The sequence below is a fragment of the Anas acuta genome, chromosome 1, assembly GCF_963932015.1.
Source record: "Anas acuta chromosome 1, bAnaAcu1.1, whole genome shotgun sequence".
NCBI classification, from domain to species: domain Eukaryota; kingdom Metazoa; phylum Chordata; class Aves; order Anseriformes; family Anatidae; genus Anas; species Anas acuta.
Genome location: NC_088979.1, coordinates 73,756,068 through 73,777,385, shown reverse-complemented (window position 1 = coordinate 73,777,385; position 21,318 = coordinate 73,756,068). Strand labels below are relative to the sequence as shown.

General features: G+C 38.0%; 1 protein-coding gene across 3 annotated transcripts in view; it reads left to right on the top strand.

Moving 5' to 3' along the window:
* PUDP (pseudouridine 5'-phosphatase) overlaps window positions 1-21,318 on the top strand; it is a 77,896-nt gene that overhangs the window by 11,951 nt on the left and 44,627 nt on the right. For all 3 annotated transcript variants that reach the window (XM_068682362.1, XM_068682353.1, XM_068682370.1), the window contains one exon: window positions 14,857-15,075. In XM_068682362.1, coding sequence (XP_068538463.1) covers window positions 14,857-15,075 — 219 coding nt within the window. The remainder of the gene's footprint in view (window positions 1-14,856; window positions 15,076-21,318) is intronic.

Here is a 21,318-nt window from a genome sequence, read left to right as displayed (position 1 = left end):
GTTTTAAAGCTCTAGAAGTTACAGGTTCATAGAAGAAGTGATAACAGGCTGACAGACCTGTGCCACCATGAAATATGTCAACCTAACAAAAGAAAAAAAAATCTCCAGCTTCTTAGCTTCAGTGACTAAAACTGCTCTTTGCTTTTTAGACTGTCCACTGCAGATATGTTTAACAACATTCAGCTCTGTTTTCTTTGGTTGCAACACTTAATACAATTAGATTCTGTAAATTTATTTTAATAGTTGGATTTGCTCTTGACAAACAACAACAAAAAAGGCTTTTCAGCTTGTGGACGGAATAGCAAATTTGCATTTTTGTTTTCAATCTCTTTGAAAACTACTATCCAGAAATGGTTAGAAATAGCCCATAGGGTATTTGTCTCTTTTCAGAATATAAAGGCCTTTGGTGATCAGCTGTTTTATTATCATGGCAATGTGTATGCCTTCTCATTCTTTTACCTTACATTCAGGAGGCATGAAAGTCACCCCATTTGGCTAGATACGCAATTTTATATGTCTAGGACATGCAGTTGTGCTTCTCATGATTTCAAAACATACTGGGTCAAATTGCTTTAGGATTCATCTTTTTGTCTAAAAGTCATTTAAGTTCCAGTGGCTCAGCTCAGTGTATCTGATAAATGGAATGGACAATTTTATTTTGCTGATTATAAACTCAATTTTAGATTAACCAGGAGAAAATTACCAGAATGAGCTCAGGGAAGATATAATGAACAGTGTCTGTTAAGGATGGCATTTTCTAGAGTTATTTTATATCCAGATGTAAGTAACTTCTGCTTCATTCTAGATTTTGTGTTGGATCTGTTTGGATGCAGCTGAATACTGCTGTTCCTGAGCACTTTCATAGTTACTATATATTTAAAATACTTTAGAGTAGAAAGTCAAGAAGTAAAGCATTGTTTCTTGTGTTCCTCTTCTGACCTTTAGGGGATGAATGATCCATTGTTTGGTGTTTAGAAAATAGGTAAAGAAGTCTACTGAATAAATGGTATGCACTTAAAAACAATCAGAACAAACAGTTGATAGAATTTTGGAGGAAATCTGGAGCTATTTAGGACTCAGCACATGCTAGCTATTCCACAGTAACTGCCAGTGCACTTTATCTCCAGCTAAAGCTAAGGAGGCTTACTTCTCACACTTGGTGTGTGGTCTAGGCACATAAATAGTAAAGCCTGGATAGCTATGTGATAGTAAGTATATGTCCTGGCCTGATAACTCACTTCTATTTAAACATATCTTACATGTCTGCAGGACTCGGGCTTGTAATAGGAGACATGAGATGTGTGTTGAAACTGTTCTATATTCTAATAAGTAATTAAAATACAACTAGAAAGCTGTTTTACAACTGTGTTATTTGAAAATTACTTCTTCCTGTGCAGATAGAGAAGACTAATACAAAAACAAAATGTTTTTGTTTGTTGCTTTTTTTTTTTTGAACATAAGTGATTTCTTGTAATAACAAGAAACTACAGAGAACTTTATTTAATTCTTCTCATTACCATTGAAAAATAAAAGCACCATTTCTTTAGGACAGAATGGAACGAAGTTGCGTAGGTGATTCTTATATTAATAACTTTTAGCGGTTATTTTTACCATACGTGTTCATCAAAGAGACTAATTTTTTTTTCCTGCATTTCCTTAAAATTCTCACCATTTTCTATTTAGCTGTCTCCAATGCACCTTTAGAAACAATCTTCTTATTTACAGGAAAACTGATAGCAAATTGTTGCTGTGGAGCAATGGATTCTCTTTTTATAAATCTAATTTCAGGTTAGTTACTATGGAGTTGGAAATGCATACTTTATTTAAGGTATTTATCTGTAGAAACAGTGAACTTGATTGTTTCTTGCTTGTACCATTGTAACCTAATTGATTTTGGTAGATTTGTTCTTAATTTTGAACAGAGAGAGAAATACATTGTTTTTGGTGTTTTTTTGTTGTTTGTTTGCTTGCTTGCTTGCTTTTTTTTTTTTTTTTTCTTTTGTTTTGTTTTTAGTTAGAGGAAAGGAAATTGAGGCTGCTTTTGGAAGGAAAGTAAAAATGCTACTCTTACATATTTACTGAGTATGTACTTTGTCAGCCTGTCTTCTGTAAGTGTTGCTGCAGTAGGACTAAGCACACCCCAGTGAAATAACTCCTGCATCAGGCTTATTAAATATCAGCCACAGGAGGGTGAAGCTACTTGCGAATCAAGATGTAAACTTTGAGCTCTGCTTGCCAAACTGAGGTAGAAGGGAAGAAAGATTGAGTGAAAATGGAATGACGATTAGTACAGTCCATAATATGTTTTTATTTTTAGCACGTTAATCACATGGAACAATGAAATGAGGGACTAAAGTTTCTTGCACTGTTTGAGTCTCTGAACACGTATTTTTTATTTCATTTAGCAAGATACACAGCCGTGTTTTTTGTAACTCTAAGCTGTCACATTCTTAAAACACAGTTATAACATAACATAACATTTCCATTATGCCCAGAACCACTCTCTAGGAAAGTAAGATGCAGCCTCTGCCCCTTTGAGATAGCTGAAAATACAACCTTAACAGCTACTGTCAGAAAGTCTTCCTCCAGCTTTATATTTCTCCTGTAGTCCTTGTGTAAATTGGATCTGTTAGTGAGGTTCTCTGTCTGCAACCTTTTGTAATCACTGTGCTCTTTCAGGATTGTAGCATGAATATGTTTTATGCCTTTTAATAAAGCATCCCTAATAATAGGTATTTTTTTTCACAAATGATAGAAGAGTTTAGGTTAAATGGATTTTAATGTTTGAAGACCTAATTCTGGTTTACAATTAGCATAATGTAGAATCAGAGAATCATTTAGGTAGGAAAAGACCTCTAAGATCATCTTGTGCAACCTTTAAACTAGCACTGCCAAGTCCACCATTAAACCATGTCTCTGAATATATGCCATAAAGTGTCATAATACTGGTCTAGTTTGATCCAAAACCAGGACCTGAGAAGAGAATCTGTTCTCAGTCACGTCTTCTCTGCCAGGAAGTGCCACTCTGAGAAAAGATTTAAAAGCTAAAATATTTTATTTGGAAGTTGGGACTGTGTCCAGTACATCCATGTTTAAGTACCTGATGTGTGCCAAATTTTAAATCTCTGTAGCACTTCTACTAAAGTAAAATTATTTTTGTGTATAGTGGAGGGAGATTGATGCTTTTTTTTTCTTTCCCAAATGGATATCCCTGGGGTGGTTTCAAACTGAGCTAGTTTTAATCCATTTTACAGGTAATTTGCACTGAATATATAATTTTGAAACGTCTCCTCCGTGTCTTAAAGGAACTGCAGTTTGTGCCTTGTATTTGCTTTTCTTGTTCAGTCTTCCTGATCAGTCTGCATCTGCAATTTTAAGCGGACTTTGTATGATGGGAGGTAGAGGTCTCGTGCAGATCACATAGCCTATTGGAACAGTTTTCAAAACCGACCTGAGAGTATGCTTACAAGGTCTTCCAGCTAGTAGGGGCTAACATATTCACTATTGTTACTGTTAGTATATACTAGTATTACTACCTAGACTTCATTCATACAGAGAGGCCGAAGATTTTCAGGAAAATTTCAAATATGTATTGGGAAGAAAACTACAGCTCTTCAGCAGCAGGGCATGGGCTATCCTGAGAGTTATGGTGTGAATATTCATGAAGGAAACGAAGGGAATCCTATTAAAGAACTGTTATTGCGTACTGAACTCTACAGGTGGCAATTTAGTGGGGAATAGTCATAGAGAGGCCTGGTACTGATGCAGTCGTACTGCAGCTGAGTGGCAGAAAGGCTTTGTTTCTTGAGAGTGGGAAGGGTTCCTCTTGTCTTGTGGGGTGTCCTCGGCATGGGCTGGGGAGCTGACAGTGTTTGAGATCACAAAACTCGGGAACATTGTGGCTTTTAGGTACCTCACTTTCACTGGGGTGTAGTTGTTAAAAGCCTTACTGGCCAAGTAGTCCTCTGCTTCTGTCTGTGGTGTTAGGAAGCAAGAAGAGATGATCCATGCCATCCGTTGTCACAGGCCACTGTTAAACTTTGTGTGGTCCCACCATGGGTTGCCCGCTGACCCAGGACAGTCTGCTAGGGCCCACCTCCCGACTCCTGTGCAGTCTAGGGAAGGGAAAGGGGGAAAACTCGTGCTGTCACCACATGGGGTCTGTCAGTGCTTTGTGAGAAAGACCCCAGTCTCTCAGCCTCTGACGTGGGAGATGATGGCTGTGGTCATATGACTTCAGAGGTCCACGGTGGCTTGCCTGGGTAAATGTCCACACTTAGGTGGTGTGGGGAGAACCTTACACCGGTACCTATACGATGATTTTGAGGTGTCATCTGCAGTTTTCTAACCGTGGTTACAGCTCATAAAACAGTAATTTTCATTTTGCTCTGTCACATCTCCCACATGAATCTCAAAGATCCAAACGTTTTTGTGTTACTGCTTCTAGTTGGGGTTAGGAGTTCTTAGCATACAGGTATTAAAGAGATCCTGCGATCAGGTCATGCACTATTTGTGAAACTTTCCTCCAGACAGTAGGCAGCCAGCCAAGATCAAACGGCCTCTCTCTTGGAAAATCAGGCACATTGATGATGTTTGTTTTTTTCCTCTTAAATGTTACCTCCACAGAGATATTACTCTATCAGCAGATTTACTTCAAATTTTTTAGACACTCATGAGTGGAAGGAAGAGATTAGCTTTATTAATCTGTAGTCCTTTACACATCCCTTGTGGCAGTATATTTTTGACACATTGCTGCAATTAAGGTTAGAACATTGTTCAAGGCCACACTGGAAAAATATTTTTCTTTTCTATTAAAGTCACTCTGTCTTTTGAAATGTTTCCACTATTTAGGAAATTGGTTTTTGGGGCTGTATTCCAGAGAGTGATTTAGAGAGATGTAACACTGGAAGTCAAACAAGTTGAATTCCCAGCTTGCCTGAGTCTTCATATATACGTAGTCTCCTGGGCAAGCAAAAGCTTTTTGATAATAAGGAAATCAATATTTGAAGACAACCGTGGTGTGCTGAAGATAATTTTTGTTTTGGTCTTTTTATTTTTTTATTTTTTTTGTCTTGTAGGGAGGGATAACATTTTCTGATTCTTTTCCCCTGTCTTGAAGACTTTTCTTTTTCCATTGTTGTGTGCTTTTAGGTTGCGGGATAAACAGACCATTTTTGGGTTGTTTGTTCAGGGAAGGTTATGTTGTAACTTTTCCTGAAGGAAGTACATCTTAATTAAGTAGATAGATTTGGTTATTTTTCTGCTGACTTCAGTAACATAGTGACCCTTTTGCTTTCATCTACCTTGTGTGGTAGTTTTATCTCAGTGCCTTGGAGCATCTCATTTCAGAACAGCTTTTTAAACCCTGTTTTGCTTTCCTCAAGTCAATGAGCTGTTGCTGCATGTCAGCAATATATCAAGAAGAAGAGAGACCCCTGTGGCGAGCGGCCGAGTTCCCTGTAAGTATGGCGTAAGTATGGCGTAAGCCTGGAAGCCGTGCTTCCAGGAGCTGCTGGTGGTTGCTCTTCTGGATGAAATAGCCCTTGCACTGTTGCATTTAGTCACTCAAATGCTAATGGCAGTGTAACTCTTACCCAGGTCAGCTTTCTCATACACATATTGAAAAGCTAAGTCGTTGCCAGTCACAGGTATTCACCCTAGCAAGCAGGCCGGTGTAGGTACTTTGTCAACTGCTGCATGCATGGGTGTTTTTTTTTTTTTTTTTCCAATGGTTAAGGGACTACATGAATGCCTGAGAGTGAATCAGTCAGTTTCGATGAATCAATAGCTTTTCTCCTTTTAAATTAATTTGGTGTTGTCACATAATTGATGTTTAGTAAGTGTAGTTTGGAAAGTTTTTAATTAAGTCGTATATATTGCCGTCTCTTTCAAATGGCGTTCCCTCATTTACCAGAACTGAAGTACCGACTTGTCTTTACTTTCTCATGTGCTTCGCTGTATTGCTGGTGGACTGTTTTTTTTACAGCTCTGCATCAGAAAAGTATTTGCATGGCTTATTCTTGATCTGTTTCTTTCAATTCCCTGTGGCATTAAGAAGAGTAAGGTGCATATGTGAATACAAGATAGTGTTAAGATATCTGCTTTATTAATGCAAGCTAAGAGCATTTTGAATTTGTTCAGAAGCTTCTTCCCCGCCCCACAGAAGTAAAATGTTTCCTTGCATACAAAATGAGAAATTGGCTTCCTCTGTAGCTACCATGGAAGAATTCTCCCAGCAGTAAAGCCCAGAGGGGCAAATATGTGATCCTTGTTTGGGAACATTTCTATGCAGCCATTATTTTTTGGACACTAAACTTACTTTCCTTTTAAGCCTGTTAGCAATAACTTGAATTTGTGGTAGAATGTCTCATATCAGAGAAGAGCAAGCCTACTGACAGTGCTTTGAGTGAGTTAGCCAGTGGCAGTGTGTTTCTCTGGACTTAGTGAAGTAATCGCTGTGTAGCATATTCGTATATCCTGGAGTGTACTTACATTAATATTCAGTACAACATAAATAAGAAAGATTTGCAAAAATTAAAGCTCCAAAACAGACTTCTGCCTGTTTCTTACTTAAATGAATAATGGATCATTTCACTGATTTTTTTTTCTAAGTGCTAATCAAAAATATAATGATTTGCAAATCATTACTGAAATTGTAGCAGTAATTTTAATTTTCAGCAATTATAGTCACTATTTGTTCTTTATCTTTCAGAAGTTATGGTTTATCAGTCATGTAAAGTGGTTTACTGAATAGCTAGCTTCTGATTTTGAAGCAGCCTTTATTTGGTGCTTGCTAGTTATTTTAATATAGGTTTTACCTTCCTTAAGTTCCAGGTAACAATAAGATGAACTTAGTACTGTTTATGAAAGTAGATCAGCCCAAATGTATTGGATACAAATACTGCAGTAGGGTTTCCTTTGACTGGTTTGCTGGGTCAGGCTGTGTTTGGGTTCAGCCTGCAGGCTGGGGACACCAACACCCCCTGCCATGAGATGGAGGCACAGCTCAAATCGGTTGGCTGGGCAAGCAGAGAAGCCGTGTTTGTTTCCTTCAGTGACAGCGACTGAAATGGGTGTCCCTGTAAGCTGGTAAATGTAACTTCGTTTTTCTTCATAGGCAAGCTCATTTGGAAGGAATGCAGCAAAGTATAGAGCATTTCTGTTCCTCATGTCCACAGGAGGCCCTCTTTGCTAAAGGGATTCAGCCCACATTCCTTTGACGAGCCCTTAAGTCAACAGGCTCCAGGCCGATTTGGATTCACTGACTATCATTTACCTGTTTTACTGTTTTAAAGGCAGCTGATGCCTTTAAAATGCCTCCTCCCTCCATCGGTTTTGTGCGTGACTGTGTGTATCATATATAACAAAAAAATCTCATGGGATGTTAGGGAAGTAGGCTTAGATCCTAAGGATAAGATTGAAAGGCTGAATCTCATTTTCTGGACAGTGCTGTAACAGTTAGGCTATTGTGCAAAAAGTAATTTCTGTTGCCTGCCTTCCTCTTCCCTGCTCTTGCTAAGCTGCTGTAAGTGATTTTGAGGTCAGCTGTTAAACTGCTGTTTTTTCTCCTTTTAGGCGTCAGGAATAGCTGTAGTTCTTGCATTTTTAAAGTAGCTTTCACAGTAATGCAAGGGTGAATGGAAGGGTGTTGGGAGGGAACTGCAAGACTGACCTCTTGCCACAAATTGCAGGATAGAAGTCTACTAAAGGTTATTTATTTAAAAAGAAAAAAAAAATCTTAAAATTCTCCCTTTCCTTCTTCCTGATTGTTTTGCTAACTCAGGAGCTTTCATCTAATTATTCAGTGGCTCTGGGTGGTTTAAGCTCAGTTCTGCAGCTTCAGATCAGTTCTAGTGTCAGTTGTATAGTTGTCTGATGAGCGTTTTTTTGCATAGTTAATGCTATTTTTGTCTTTCTTGTTTGACTGCTGAAGTCTTAAGGGGAAAGGCTCGGATTCCTACTGAAAGACATGGTAAAAGATAGAAAAAGAATGGGGAATAAATTATGCACTGTGCTTTATTCAGTGGAATAGACTATTGCTCCTTCAGTGACTGGCTTTTATAATGCTGTTGAATTTCTATATTTTAGCAATCTGACATAATAAGTCTTTCCTTCTCAATTTTTTTTGTGGATAATAATATCTTAAATTATTTTTTGGTTTAAGAAAATATTCCTTATTCCATTCCAAGTTTGCTGTTCAAAGGCCATTGGTTTTCCAGTCTTTTTTGCTTGCTTATCAAATGCACCAAGATCTTGCAAGGTTTGTGATAAATTTTAATGTGGTGGTGGCATCTCCTAAATTTTTTGACATACCATTTGGAAATACTTGTATTCTCAGTTACATGGACTTGTCAAGAACTGGTTCACCTCTGTGATCAAACATGCAAAGAGCATGTGCTGCCTGTGGGGAGAGGTGCTGCAGAGCAGTGGACCTGATGATGAATCTCTTTGGAGCACAGAGCCTTACCCAGAAACACCCCTTCCTGGCTTTTGTGCAGTGCTGAAGCATTTGTTATGTTCCTGGGTCTGACAGACTTGACACAACTGGCCAGTGAGCTGATCAGCTGCACCTTTCATAGGCTGGAGAGAGAAGGAGAGTGTGATTGTGAGTTTATGGATTTGTAGATGTCAGAGTAGGGGGCATGAAACTTGGAGGGCTGTTGTATAAGTTCTGCATGTGATAATTGACAAGACTTGACAGAATTGGTCTTTCTTTTGGGAAATCTGTCACTATTCTGTTCTTGCCATTACTGTGCTTAATTCTTACGTTCTTTCCCACTTCCACTGATATAGCAGGAGAAGAAACACACTAAAGACTGTGTTATGTTTAAATTCAGAAATGAGAGAAAGTGTAAACATGTATTATTCCTATAATTCCACGAGTAGAAGAAACATCTAATGCTCTTTTGAATGCTGTTTTTCCACATTTCAACAATTGCATAGATTTGTTTGCAAGTTAAAACTTTGCACCATGCTAAATGTCACTGAGTTGTAAAAAGCACAGTAAAAACTTCCACTTCTATAATTATATTCTGGTGTATAATTATATTTCTCTCTTGTACCACAACCAAGTATTTCAGTAATTTGTATAGCTTCTTACATTGTTGCATACATATCCTGTGGGGTTGAAAGGAATATTGTGAAAGACTGATAGGAATACAAAATCCTAGTAATCTGTGTGTTCATTCAGTATTCATGGTGACAAAATCTCAGGAGATTTTCTTATTCCTCGGCCAAAATCATGATAAAATGACTGTGTTTAAGTTTGCCTAAACTGAATACTGAAGATGGTTCTCTCCTACATAGTAAAGATCTGCTTTACAACTATGGACCTAATAAACCTTTTGCTGAAATGAAAAATTTCCCTTTACCTAATCATCTCTCTATCCCCATCAAAATAAAAATCTTGTACAGTTTATGTGTCCAGAATCAGATTTTGACTTATTAGAAAGTATCAAGTTCATATAACTAAAACTCTGTTTAGACTGTGTAAGCATTAATCATAGGTATATTTCATTAGGAAAATTCAGTGCGAAGATGGGCTTGGTTACTCAAAGAAGAACTCAGAACCGATGGCTAAGATGAACTTTTATGCACAATAGCCACATCTCCTTCGTAAATTAGAGACTGTTCTAGATTTATAATAAAATTATTTGCATAAATTCAGAAGGCATATAAAAAAATCAAGTTCCTTATCCATTCATGAAGTGTCATGGTTTTGGCTGGGATAGAATTAATTTTCTTTTTAGGGGCTCATACGATTCTGTGTTTTGGATTTGTCATTAAAATAGTTTTGATAACACACCGGTGTTTTGTTTGTTGCAGAGCAGTGCTTACACAGAGCCAAGGCCTTTTCAGCTTCTCATGCTGTCCTTCCAGCGAGGAGGCTGGGGTGCACCAGGAGCTGGGGGGGAACACAGCCAGGACAGCTGGTCCAGACTGGCCAGATAGATGTCCCATACCATATGGCAACATGCTCAGCAATAAAAGCTGTTGTAAAAGAAGAGGAAGGAGGGGATGATGAGAGTGATGGTGTTTGCCTTCCCAAGAAACCATTGGCACGTGCTGAGCCCTGCTTTTCTGGGAGTGGCTGAACCCCTGCCTGCCGATGGGAAGTAGCAAATAAATTCCTTGTCTTGCCTTGTTTGCGTGTGTGGCTTTTGCTTTTACTTGTAAGCTGTCCTTATCTCAACCCGGGAGTTCTCACACTTGTCTGGTCCTTTCCCCTGGTCCCACCAGGGGAGTGAGTGGCTGTGTGGTGCTCAGCTACCTGCCAGGGCTAAACCGTGACACAAAGTTGTTATCTTCTGTTTTAAGCCATCTTCTTGTGTAGGTAAGCAGTTGATAAAGCTGCGGTTTACGTACTGAATTGATTGATGACTGCTATACCTCTAACCTAGGTAGATCTGCACTTCTAATTCTGACCCTCAGTGATGTGAACAGATCATACACTCAAGTTTTGCACTGTGCTCTGCTGCCAACTGACCTGTAGGCTTTTTTGAATGTGTGCCGGCATATTTTTATGCCGGATCACAAGTTGAGCAATCCAGTGCCTCTGTCATTCTTGTCACCTTATTTGTATTTATTGTGATTGGCTCTTACACACTGTAAACAGCACCAGTGGGGCTGCCTGTGCTTTCTGTATAGGAAAGATTGCTATAAAAATGACTACAAGATGATATGTGGCTAGAGAATGAATGTCACTCATTCCCAGTGAAATGTAGCAAGTGGATGGACAGTAAGTCATGCTGATGATGTCCTGTAAAAGGTACACCAAGGGATGAGAAATGGAAAGATGAAAAGTATTTTGAAAAGCAGAAGGGAATAAAGCTGAGGTTATACATTCACTGCAAGTTGCAGGGCCTAAGAAGTCTCGATTTTTCTACCTTCTGTCGGAACAGACCACTGCCACATGTGTCCTGCTGTTTTCTCAACAAATATTCCTGATGGGAGCTAGCAGTTGGGGCCAGATTCACTTGCTTAAATGTGTATGTTTACTACCATTTGGGATGCTGTAGGCATCTGGCTAAGCCTCCAGTTGCTCTTTTAGTCAGGTGCGAGTCTTGCCAATGTTCCTTTTTTAGTATCAGTGGATGGCTTGGACATACTAAGGTGTCTAAGATACTTACTAGTAGGCACTTTAACTGAATTTCTAATTCCTCTTGGTTGTTTTATTTTATTGATGTTTTGTATCTATCTGTGTGCATTAGATTTCTAGCTGTGTTGCAGATTTGCAGTAATTTGAAATTATGATTGCTTTCTGTACTTAAACTCTGATTAATCAGACGTCTTATAGATTATTTTATGTTACAATGGGGGAAGAAACTAGCTTATCTTGTGTTTGTGTGACTGGTACCCCCAGCTGCTGACCCCTGGCAGGATGGTTAGCATAACCAGCAATAAGGCAAATATCCACAATATGTAAGCAGTCTGTTAATGTCTACTCCTGCCTCATTCCCTTTCCCCCTCTCTGGCCCCAGGCTGTGAGGACACCCACTGTCAGGGTGCTAAGGGCATTAGTGATATCAAGACCCAGGTGCTGGGTCACCAAGAGAGCATGGGGGACACCCACTGAGAGGGTGGTGAAGCCCATCAACATTATTAATACCCAGCTGTTGGATCACCAGTATGCAGTGAGACCCATCCTGGAAGAGGGAAATGTGACAGCACAGAGAGCACTGGCTGTAAATACAAACAGCTGCAAGCACTGGGTGGGACTTAGATCAGAACTGCTGGAAGGCAGCAAAACCTGTGGTCCCGGTGGCCTCCACCATTGTCTTCTGCCTCTGGAGACTGAATTAGTGACTTGTGATCTTTCATGAAAGCTCCAAGTCTTGCTTGTGATTGTCATGCGCTGGTTGATAAGAATTTGACCTGATCTGTAGAGGGTCCATCCAGGTGGCTGAAAACCCTGTGTAAATGAGAACTTGGAAATTCTGTGTAACTATATGCTAAGCTAAGAGCTAGAAATTGTAGATAATAAGCTATGCTGATTGTTAGTTTAGTTTTACATAATAATAAAACTCCAGTTATAACCACAACCCTGTGGCCAGTCCTCATTCTGCCAAGGATCCCTGAAGGACCTGCCTGTCCTCTGTAGTGTTGCCTCACATTTTGTTAACCAGTTTTTTGATGTTCCTCTATTTGAATGGGAATGAGAAGTCTTGAATTGTGTTTAGTTACTGCTGTCTATTTATAGGGTGGACGTACAGATTTTGGTTTCCTCAATCAAAAAGATAGTTTGTCATGATCTGTTAAATGTATGCAGCAGGAAGTGTGTCTTTTCCAGAAGTGGTTTCCTCAGATTCTGATTGGTGGTTAAGCAGCGTGTGTGTGTTAGTGTGGATGTAGTTTCCAGATTTCAGGTTTTATTCATGTGCTGTAGTAGAACATGTCTGTTTGAGCAAGTAAAATAAGGAAAGGGAAGAAAAGGAAGTCTTTCTGAGAATTTGCTTGTTTGAGCATTTATGTTGCTTTAAGCACATGAGCAATAAGTGAGACTAGCTCACATTTAAATTAAATATATTCACTGATTATTTGTGTGTTGGCCAGATTTTGCTTATTTTTATATAACACTTTGATCAGAGTTGAGAGAACTTCATTCTAACACAATACAATTAGGATAAGAATTAATTATTGTAATGTATTTGACTCAAAGCTGGTCATGAGTGCTCTTCAGTCTTCAAACTACATACCATTATTTTTAGGTCAGCAATCTGGACAGTGTTAAGCCTTTTTTTTTTGAAGAAAAAGAATTCAGTTCACAAATCTGGTATCTGATATTTAAAATGCAGGAGGCTATTAAATTAAGTAGCTATAGAGTTGAGTCATTCACTTTCAAATAGGTTAATGTAATAATTGTACAAATCTATAGGAAAATGTTCATGTTCTACAATTATTTTTTTCATTCCCTTGTTTTGTTTTATTTCTGCTTAGTTTGATATATAATGTTTAATAGGATGAGGGTTAATTTTCAGTTTCAATTTACAGTTTAGGGTCAGAGTTTTATGTCCTTCACCTGGTGAAGGAAAATCAATGCATCAGAAAAAAGGAAAGAGAGAACTGTGAATTTTTAAGTATTATATTCTTAACTAACCGTCTCAGCTTGCTGAGAGTACCACCTGGCAGTGTCAAGCAAGCAGTTGGTTGTTTTTTTCTTCCTGGTGCTAGCCGGCTTAGCAGTTTTCAAAGCCAAGTCACTTGTGCCTCTTCTGATTCAGAATGATGCAGTGGTACATTTCATGTGTGTTTCATGGCTCTCAGGTTACTCCTGACATTTTTTCAGTAGGTGTAGCTGTTTGAGAAGCATTTGCATACACTTGTATAGGTCCTATTGTTATTTTTCTCTCATTTTTAAGCAAAGAGGCTTTTGTGAAATGTTCGCTGCCCTGTTAAGCATCCCAGGCAGGTGTGTTAGTTCTCTTGCTGCTCCTTTGGCTCAGCATCCCTCCTGAAGGGGAAATGGAGGGAGTGTTCTGGCAGGTGGTAGAGCGTGTCTTCAGCACTTTGTGTGCTCACACGATGATACGTGCGATGATGTTTCCCATTTCATTTCAGATCGGAACCATCTGCTGATCTCAGGAGAAGCAGATTACTGTGGTTAAGCAGTGTGCATTTTGTCAGACTGCAGAGGAAGATCTTTGGGTGTATTGTAGTCATGTGCTCTGCTTTTCTTTCTTCGCTCTGTCCTTTTCATAGTATCGATGTTAAAGCTTACAATTCAAGTTCTGTTGCCTACTTGTTATGTATTCAGAAAGTAAGTCAACGTGCTCAAGAACAATTTCACTATTTTATTTTCCCTATTATGATATTTTTACATGGCAAAGGACATGAAGACAAGTGAAGTCCCTGATCTCTCTAAACAAATCTCATAAGTGCAGTTCCTTTCTTTTCTTGCCTTTGTCTTTCATTGTTTAAGTGATAATAATAATAAGCATACCTTTAGAGATACAGAAAGCAAAGAAATGCATGAGAAGGAAATTAAAGGATGGTTAACAACAGTTGCTTTGTATCAAAGGAGGCCACTCAAAAAGATAAACAGACTGGTAGAAAAGCCACTGTTCAGGATCTTTGCTCAAGTGAAACCAAGTGTTGAAAGGACTTTTCTTCCTCCATTTGGTTTTAAATTAAATGTTATTGACCTTCTTTTTCAATGATTTGTTTTGTGGGAAGACAGAAAGGATTGTTTGCTGTCATTTTTTAAAAACAAATGAGTTTGGAAACTGAAAGCACCTTTCACAGTGAAACTGATAGTTTCACTGGCAAAACTCAGCCTGAAGTTTATTCTTGCCAGAACCCCTCTGGAAATACAAGTGGGGGTGTTCTGCTTCAGTAATCACATGTAAATGCAGAAGTGCCAGCAACGCTGTAATAATGACTGTAGTGTCTTTTGAAGGCACTCTGAAGCTTCCGTTCATAGACACTCTTAAATAGTTAATTAATTTCTTTTCAATTTACATGGAATATGTAATGACATCCCTGAGTACCAAATTTCCTTCCCTTCTTTTCTTGTTATACAAAGAATAAAGAGTATTTTAATTAAGACACTGCCTGCTGACCTGTATAGTAGAGTGCCAGTGGGAAAGAAAGTTGATAGAAGAACAGGTCCAGATAGTTCTTTGTTGTGACCCTCAGAAACCTTTTCTGAATGCAGGTGTGACAGCTTGAAAAACCTAGGTACCTCTGAGGTGATGTTTGAAGTCTGCCTTCTCCTTGTTGAGTAAAGGGAGGCAATTTTGTCCATTTGGATATGCCCTCTTGTTTCTGGCAGATTGCTGTGTGACCATTTATGCCTTCCTCTTTGTAAGGTGGCTGCATGTGTTTGAAATCTTTTTTATTATCATTATTTTTTGGCAGATACTGAGCGTCTCTATACAATGGTATTTGAAGAGATCTGTGGGCGTTTTGGAAAGAAGTATACCTGGGATGTGAAATCATTGGTCATGGGTAAAAAAGCACTAGAAGGGGCACAGATTATTCGAGATGTTCTAGATCTGCCAATAACCAAAGAAGAGTTACTACATGAAAGTAAAATGAAGCAGGAGAAGATATTCCCTACTGCTGAATTGATGCCAGGTACGTTTCTTTTCAGTATTTATAAACTGCTTGTGGAATTATGTCAATGCTAACCAAGGCAGAGATTTTTAATCTACCTTCCTGTTAAAGGGTACTGAGTATTTTTTCCTGTTTACTTGAAGAACAGCTGTTTTCTATGTGTTTTAAAGAAAAGAAGAAAAAAAGATTATGTAAATATACACAAATTCTATTTTGTAAACTAGATATTCTTTAGAATAGTTGTTGGCAGCTGTGCAACTCGATTTAGTTTTCTCTGGCTGTGTGCATAAGCCAACTTTAAGCACAAACATACTTCTTGGTGTACAGGCAAATGTATGTGTCCATGGGTTTTTTCAGGTGAGATTCATCTCTCCTAATTTGAACATTGAAACTTAAGCATGGCATCTGAGCCAGCTGTGCTTCAATGGAGAGGGAGGGTTTCTCTGGTTATCCTAAGACAGGTAAGTTTAACCACTTCCTGAAGATACTTGTCTTTTAGCAGTGGTTGTGCAGGAAGCCAAAATGAGTGGCTTAAACCAGGTGCCTCAATATAGGCAAGAGGATGAATTCACACCACAGATAAGATTCATACTTTTATATTCTATTACATTTACGTGTGGGATGCTTAGAGAAAAATCTTCAGTCATATAAGAGAAGGAATACTAGAAACTGGAATTGTTGTTGGCTTTTTGTACAATGTTAAACATCCTGGAGCAAATGTCAAAAATTTATAGGGGAAAAGAATGGGAAAGAGGGAGAAATAAAATATATCTGTATATATTTTAAAGTGAGATAACTGCGTGTCAGTAAAACAAGTCCAATTTTTAGATTTTTTTTTCTCTTAGAATGCATGCTTGTTTGTCACAGCACATTAATGCTAATGTTTTAATTTTTAGATGCCTTTTTATACCTAGTTTTATAATGCATTAAAAGGCTGAATGTTAAAAACATGTGTTATGTTAGGAACAAATAAAAGAAATAAAAGAATCAAGAATAAAAGGTGTAATTTGGTAGCTTTAAACACTTTAGCCTCTTGGGCAGCCAATTTATGTATATATCTCGCTGATCCTTTTTATATGCAGGATTTTTGAAATTGCACCTTTCTCTCTCATAGATCCACCTAACACTGTAAGCCTAGTTAAAATCTATACGAAAGCAAGAAAGATGGAGGGATTTGGTTTTCATTTTTCATGTCAAACTTCTGGGACTAACTTTGCACATATATTGTTTGTAAGACAAACAAAACACTTTATTCTGGGCTTAGAAAATGCCAGATGGACAGGTTGGTGATGGAAGTGTTAGGAGGCTCAAAGAAGAGTCACGGTAATGGAGCAGCACAAGTAGTAGATGCTGTTGAGTAGATATTCCATGTCTGCTGAGGATTGTGATAAAGTGGGTGAGCTGGCTTGAAAAGAAATGCAGAGAGATGATGGAACAGATTAACAAGAGGAAACATTAAGTTTTGTACTGTTCCTGACTTCAAAAAGTGAATTCCGTGCTCACTGAAGCTAGACTATTATAGGCAAAACAACCAAAATTCTTACTGGGACAAGCATATGAACGTTTTTATCATAACCAGAATTGTTCAACTGGTTATCCTTTCAGTTTAACTAAATATATGTGATAACTCTCTTCAGGCAATTTTCTGAAGCAGAATTGATGTGAACTTAAATACTTTATGCTTACTGGCCGCTATAGGGAGCAAAGACAGCCTTGGTCAGTGAATTAATAACATTTATACTTGGTAGCATTATATGAGATACAAGCTGAATTGCCATGAATTTTGAGAAAGACAGGTTAATGTCAGTAATCTAAAAAGAAATGGCACTAGCTACTTGGTATTTGTTTTATTTAAGGACTAACCCGTGCTTCAATCTGATAACCAGATTTTTTTAATCTAATACCTTTCTCATATCTCTTGTGAGGATATTTATATAATCTTCGGAGGTTTATAGTCTCTTAATGTTCTTTAATTATGAGTGAACTTAATGCAGCTGTTGTATAAGATGTAAGGCTGTGGTGACATCTTGTGCTTACAGAGTTCTCTGGCTAAACTTGTATTTCATGTTGTTGTAGGTAAATACCCCAAAGTGAAAGTTAGTTGTCATGATATTTAATAATGGTGTAAGATGACTCTGACATTACCATTTTTTTGGCAGTTAATAGGTAGGTGAGGTTCTATTTTCAATCCATTTCTACAGCTTTTCCAAGAAATAAGATTTAAATTTGGATTGATGGAGAACAGTGCTAAATGGTGACAAAAAGTATTTGAAAAAGTAACTCAAGGAAAGCAGCACTTGTTTCTGGACGTAGAATGTGCTATGCACACGTTTGTGCTAGTAGTACAACTCTTTTTTTAATTCTCAAATCAAGTAAGTGACAGATATGTCAGCCATGGTTAGGGATGGTATGGTAGTTTTGCCTGACAGTGTGTATCAAAGCCATGCCACTCTATAATGGTTTTAAGAGACATTAGTGGATGAAAAGCGCAAGCTGGAAGATTTCAGTATGGCTGAACTTGACTGGCAAGCTTCAATACATCAAGCTATGGTCAAGTACAAAGTTAATCTATGAAGAGAATGTATCCATTTCTAATAGGGACTTTTCCAGTATTTGAGAGTTTTTCATTGTTATTTTTAGTTCTGAAAGAATCCTAGGGTAAGCTAGTTTTGATTTAGTGTGGCAAGGAATTAATTCAAGACAGTGCTGACAAAATGACAGGGCTGCTGCTTGTGCTGCTTTTCTAAATATTTCTGTCAGAGTGCAGACATTGTTATCTGCAAGAGTAACATAGCAGACTTTTTGTTTCTGCAAACGTTGTACTGCATTGCCGGGAAGTAGATCGTCAGAAGGAATGACAAGTGGAACAGAAGAAAACCATGCATATGTACATTTGCCTATACATGTCATGTATAGGTGTACTGGGGCTTAGCACAAACCCAGAATATACGCACAGCCAGAAAAATCTAACTCAAGGTAACTCAGCTGCCAATAGCTACTACAATCATGTCACAGGTATGAAATTAATGCCATTATTTCATAGCAGTCTGCACTTTTTGGCTCATCACCATCACAAGGTACAGATGCTTCAGGATTGTGTGCTCCTTTCAGAAGCTTTCCACCACTGGATCATCTTCCTGCTAGCTGGAATTTCTTGTTTGCAATTCCTGTTCGGCCAGTGCAGAATGTGATAGGGAAACCATTTTCGTATTCACTTATGGTTGGCTGTCTTTTGCAAGCATGAGGAAGTAATTTCATAGCTAAGTTTTAGTACCAAATCAAGCCAGTCAGAAATTGCAAAAAGAGAAGGAAAGAAATACAAGTTCCAGTGACAACTTATTTTAAAGCCTTACGTCTTTTTTTCTTGAGCAGTTCCATTCAACCAGCAGTCTAGTTTGCTTAGCTGTTGTTTCCTTGATTAATGTTTGTGCCCTTAACAGGTAGGAAGTCTGTTTTTTCTTTTCCTTACTATTATTGTTTTAATGGTAGGAAACTCTGGTGAGTCCATGCTGGTCTCAGGGAGCCTGTAACCCATGGAGATCCATCAATTAGCTGCAAACTGGGAACGATCCAGTCTATTTGGCTGGTTTCAAACACTTCTCCATTGCAGTAAGTCCTGAAGAATTGCAACCCAAAAATGCTTTCACCAGGAAGTTATCAACACAGTTGCCGGAGGTGTTGAATTATGTAAAATTTAGAACTTAGATGTTTTTCCATGGCTATATATGTGTCAGGATGTCCAGACTATGGCAAGATTAACTGGTTTAGTGAACAGGGAGACTCTATGCCAACAGAAGAATCTTTGGCACTCTTTAGAGAGCAATAAGATGAGAAGATAGAATTATTTATTAATAGCCAACTACCTTCCAGTTTGGGGTGTAGGTTATTAGTTTCCATCTCCAGTTTTGTAGCTCAGTGAAAGAATAATGTACTATTACAAATACCATTTTTAAAATGATATCTCAGAACAAAAAAAGAAACAGGTGGATATGAGAGATATATTTCCACAGTCTCATGAGATTCATGGCAATTACACCAAGTGGTGGATAGCCCCACCTCCGTCACTTTATCATCATAACAGCAGCAATGCTAAATTCACTTGAGGATTGAGAACATGTGCAGATAATGAATAGTGCTGTGGTGATGGGCTTGGAGCTGTTGTAGCACAACAGACTACATACAAACTGACTTAAAAATATTTTTTTTCCTTAGATGAACAGACAGCTTTTTATTGTTCTCAATAAGACATTTTTCCTCTTTGGGTGTTTTTTGTGTTTTGATGCTGCTGAGGTTTTTACTGTAGAATTGCTTTTATGATCTTAAAGGATTATCATTGAATTGGCTAGAAATCCAATCAACTTGACAAAGCCCTGAGTGACAATGTTAGCTTTTCTTTGATTAAAAAGAGTGATGAAATCTTGAAGAGCTTAAAGTTGGGTCTGATATTATGTTCAGTGTAGTAACTGCAAATGATTTTGAAAAAGAGGAGCAGTCTTTTAATGCAGTTGCTATATTTATCCTTAAGATTTCCATTTGTGCACAACTGGACATAAATCATACAAGACATGCATAATGCATGTACATAGCTAATTTACACAATTCATGGTGCACTTTGGTTTCCTTTATCCATTTTCTCAGCAGTAAATCTTTTATTTCAAATACTTACTGAAACCTCACAGACTACTTGTTTTGTGTAATATGTTGCAGACTTGAATTTGGGTCTCTGAACTGCCTTAGTTTTGATGCCCCTGAGGTCAGGTGTCCTCTGCTCTCATGCTGTTAGTGTGAGTAGAAAGCTAACTCTGTCTCTGGAACAGAGAATTAGGAGCAACACTGTGATAGGTGTATCAAAGATCATCTTAGAGGGAGTGCTGAAAGTCTGCAAAAAAGAGAGTAAAGTTGTATTTGGGCTCATAATTTGTTGGCAAGCTATGCGAAGAAAGTGCATGGTGACCAGTATACCTTTTCCAACAAAAATTTCAGTGATCAAGACAGTGTTGTCTAAACAATACAACTCTGTAGCCTTGTTTCTTCTGCAGAATATGCTGCATCTCAGTTAAAAGACTTCGCAAAAATAGTTATATTAACATGGACTACATAGCATAGACAAGCTCCAAAATTACAGCAGGGGGTTGCATAATAGGTAAAATATTGTTAAATAGTGTTTAGATGTAATTAGTACATAGGAGGCATGCAAGGAAGATAAACAGGAGGTGTGGTACATGGTGATTTCGTGAATGGATTTGCCCCTGAAAATGCCACTGTTTGCTTATTTGAGATCTAATTTTGAAGCTTAAGAGCTAGCTTGTGAATTTTATTATACTAGCTTCTTGTGATCCTGTATACAGCCCATGGTTTTGTTCAAGAGAAGGCCCCAGGGACTTCCATTAATTTTTTAGGGGTTTTCTCATACATAGTTAATGTTCATCTTTTTAGGATTGTAATAGACACTTAGAAAAGACTTTGGGATTGTCCCTAAAGGCCCAAGTATTTATGTGGTACTGTTCTTGCACTCTGCTTGCTGTACGCAAGCCAGCTGTATTCCTGAAGCCACAAGACTATAGGATTTTGACCATACCAAGAAGACCATCAAACAGGGAATTTTCAGGTTAAGATACTCGCGGAGCTTAGTGTGCAATTATCTGCCTGATGGTGTAGTTATGGTTTCAAGTGAATAGACTGCAGGCAGAAATATGAAAAATGGAAAACATTCAACTGTTGAACTGAGGAAACAAATTATGGTTCACTGCTGAAGTGGAATAAATAATCATTTTCCCCATCTCATATATTTGCCCTGTTTGTGATGGACATTATTTTCCTTTCTATCTCAAAACATTCATATAGTCTACTATAACATGTTCATACAAACTTCACTTCAGGAAAAGAGAAATATATATATATATATAAAATGTTTTATAAGACAGAAGTTTGGTTGGAAATCTGTACAAGGAAAAAAAATAGAACAGCTTTATATTATCTCCATATTTGTCTGGAGGCATTCTGCAGGAAATAGATTTCACTCTGAAGCTCCAGTAGTGATGCATGGTAAGAACAGTGTCCTGTTCAGTGGTAGACAAACAGAGGAAAAGGGATGATAGGGCAATTTGGAAGTATGCTGAATAAAGTCTAGCAAAAATGTGTATGTCATTTACCATTCTGAAATATCTTGTATGAAACAGAGGTCACATTTTTATAAAACTAAAAGGAAAATCAAAGTTTACTTTGTTTTCCATCAAATTGAGTTAGGTTACAGGTATTACAAAT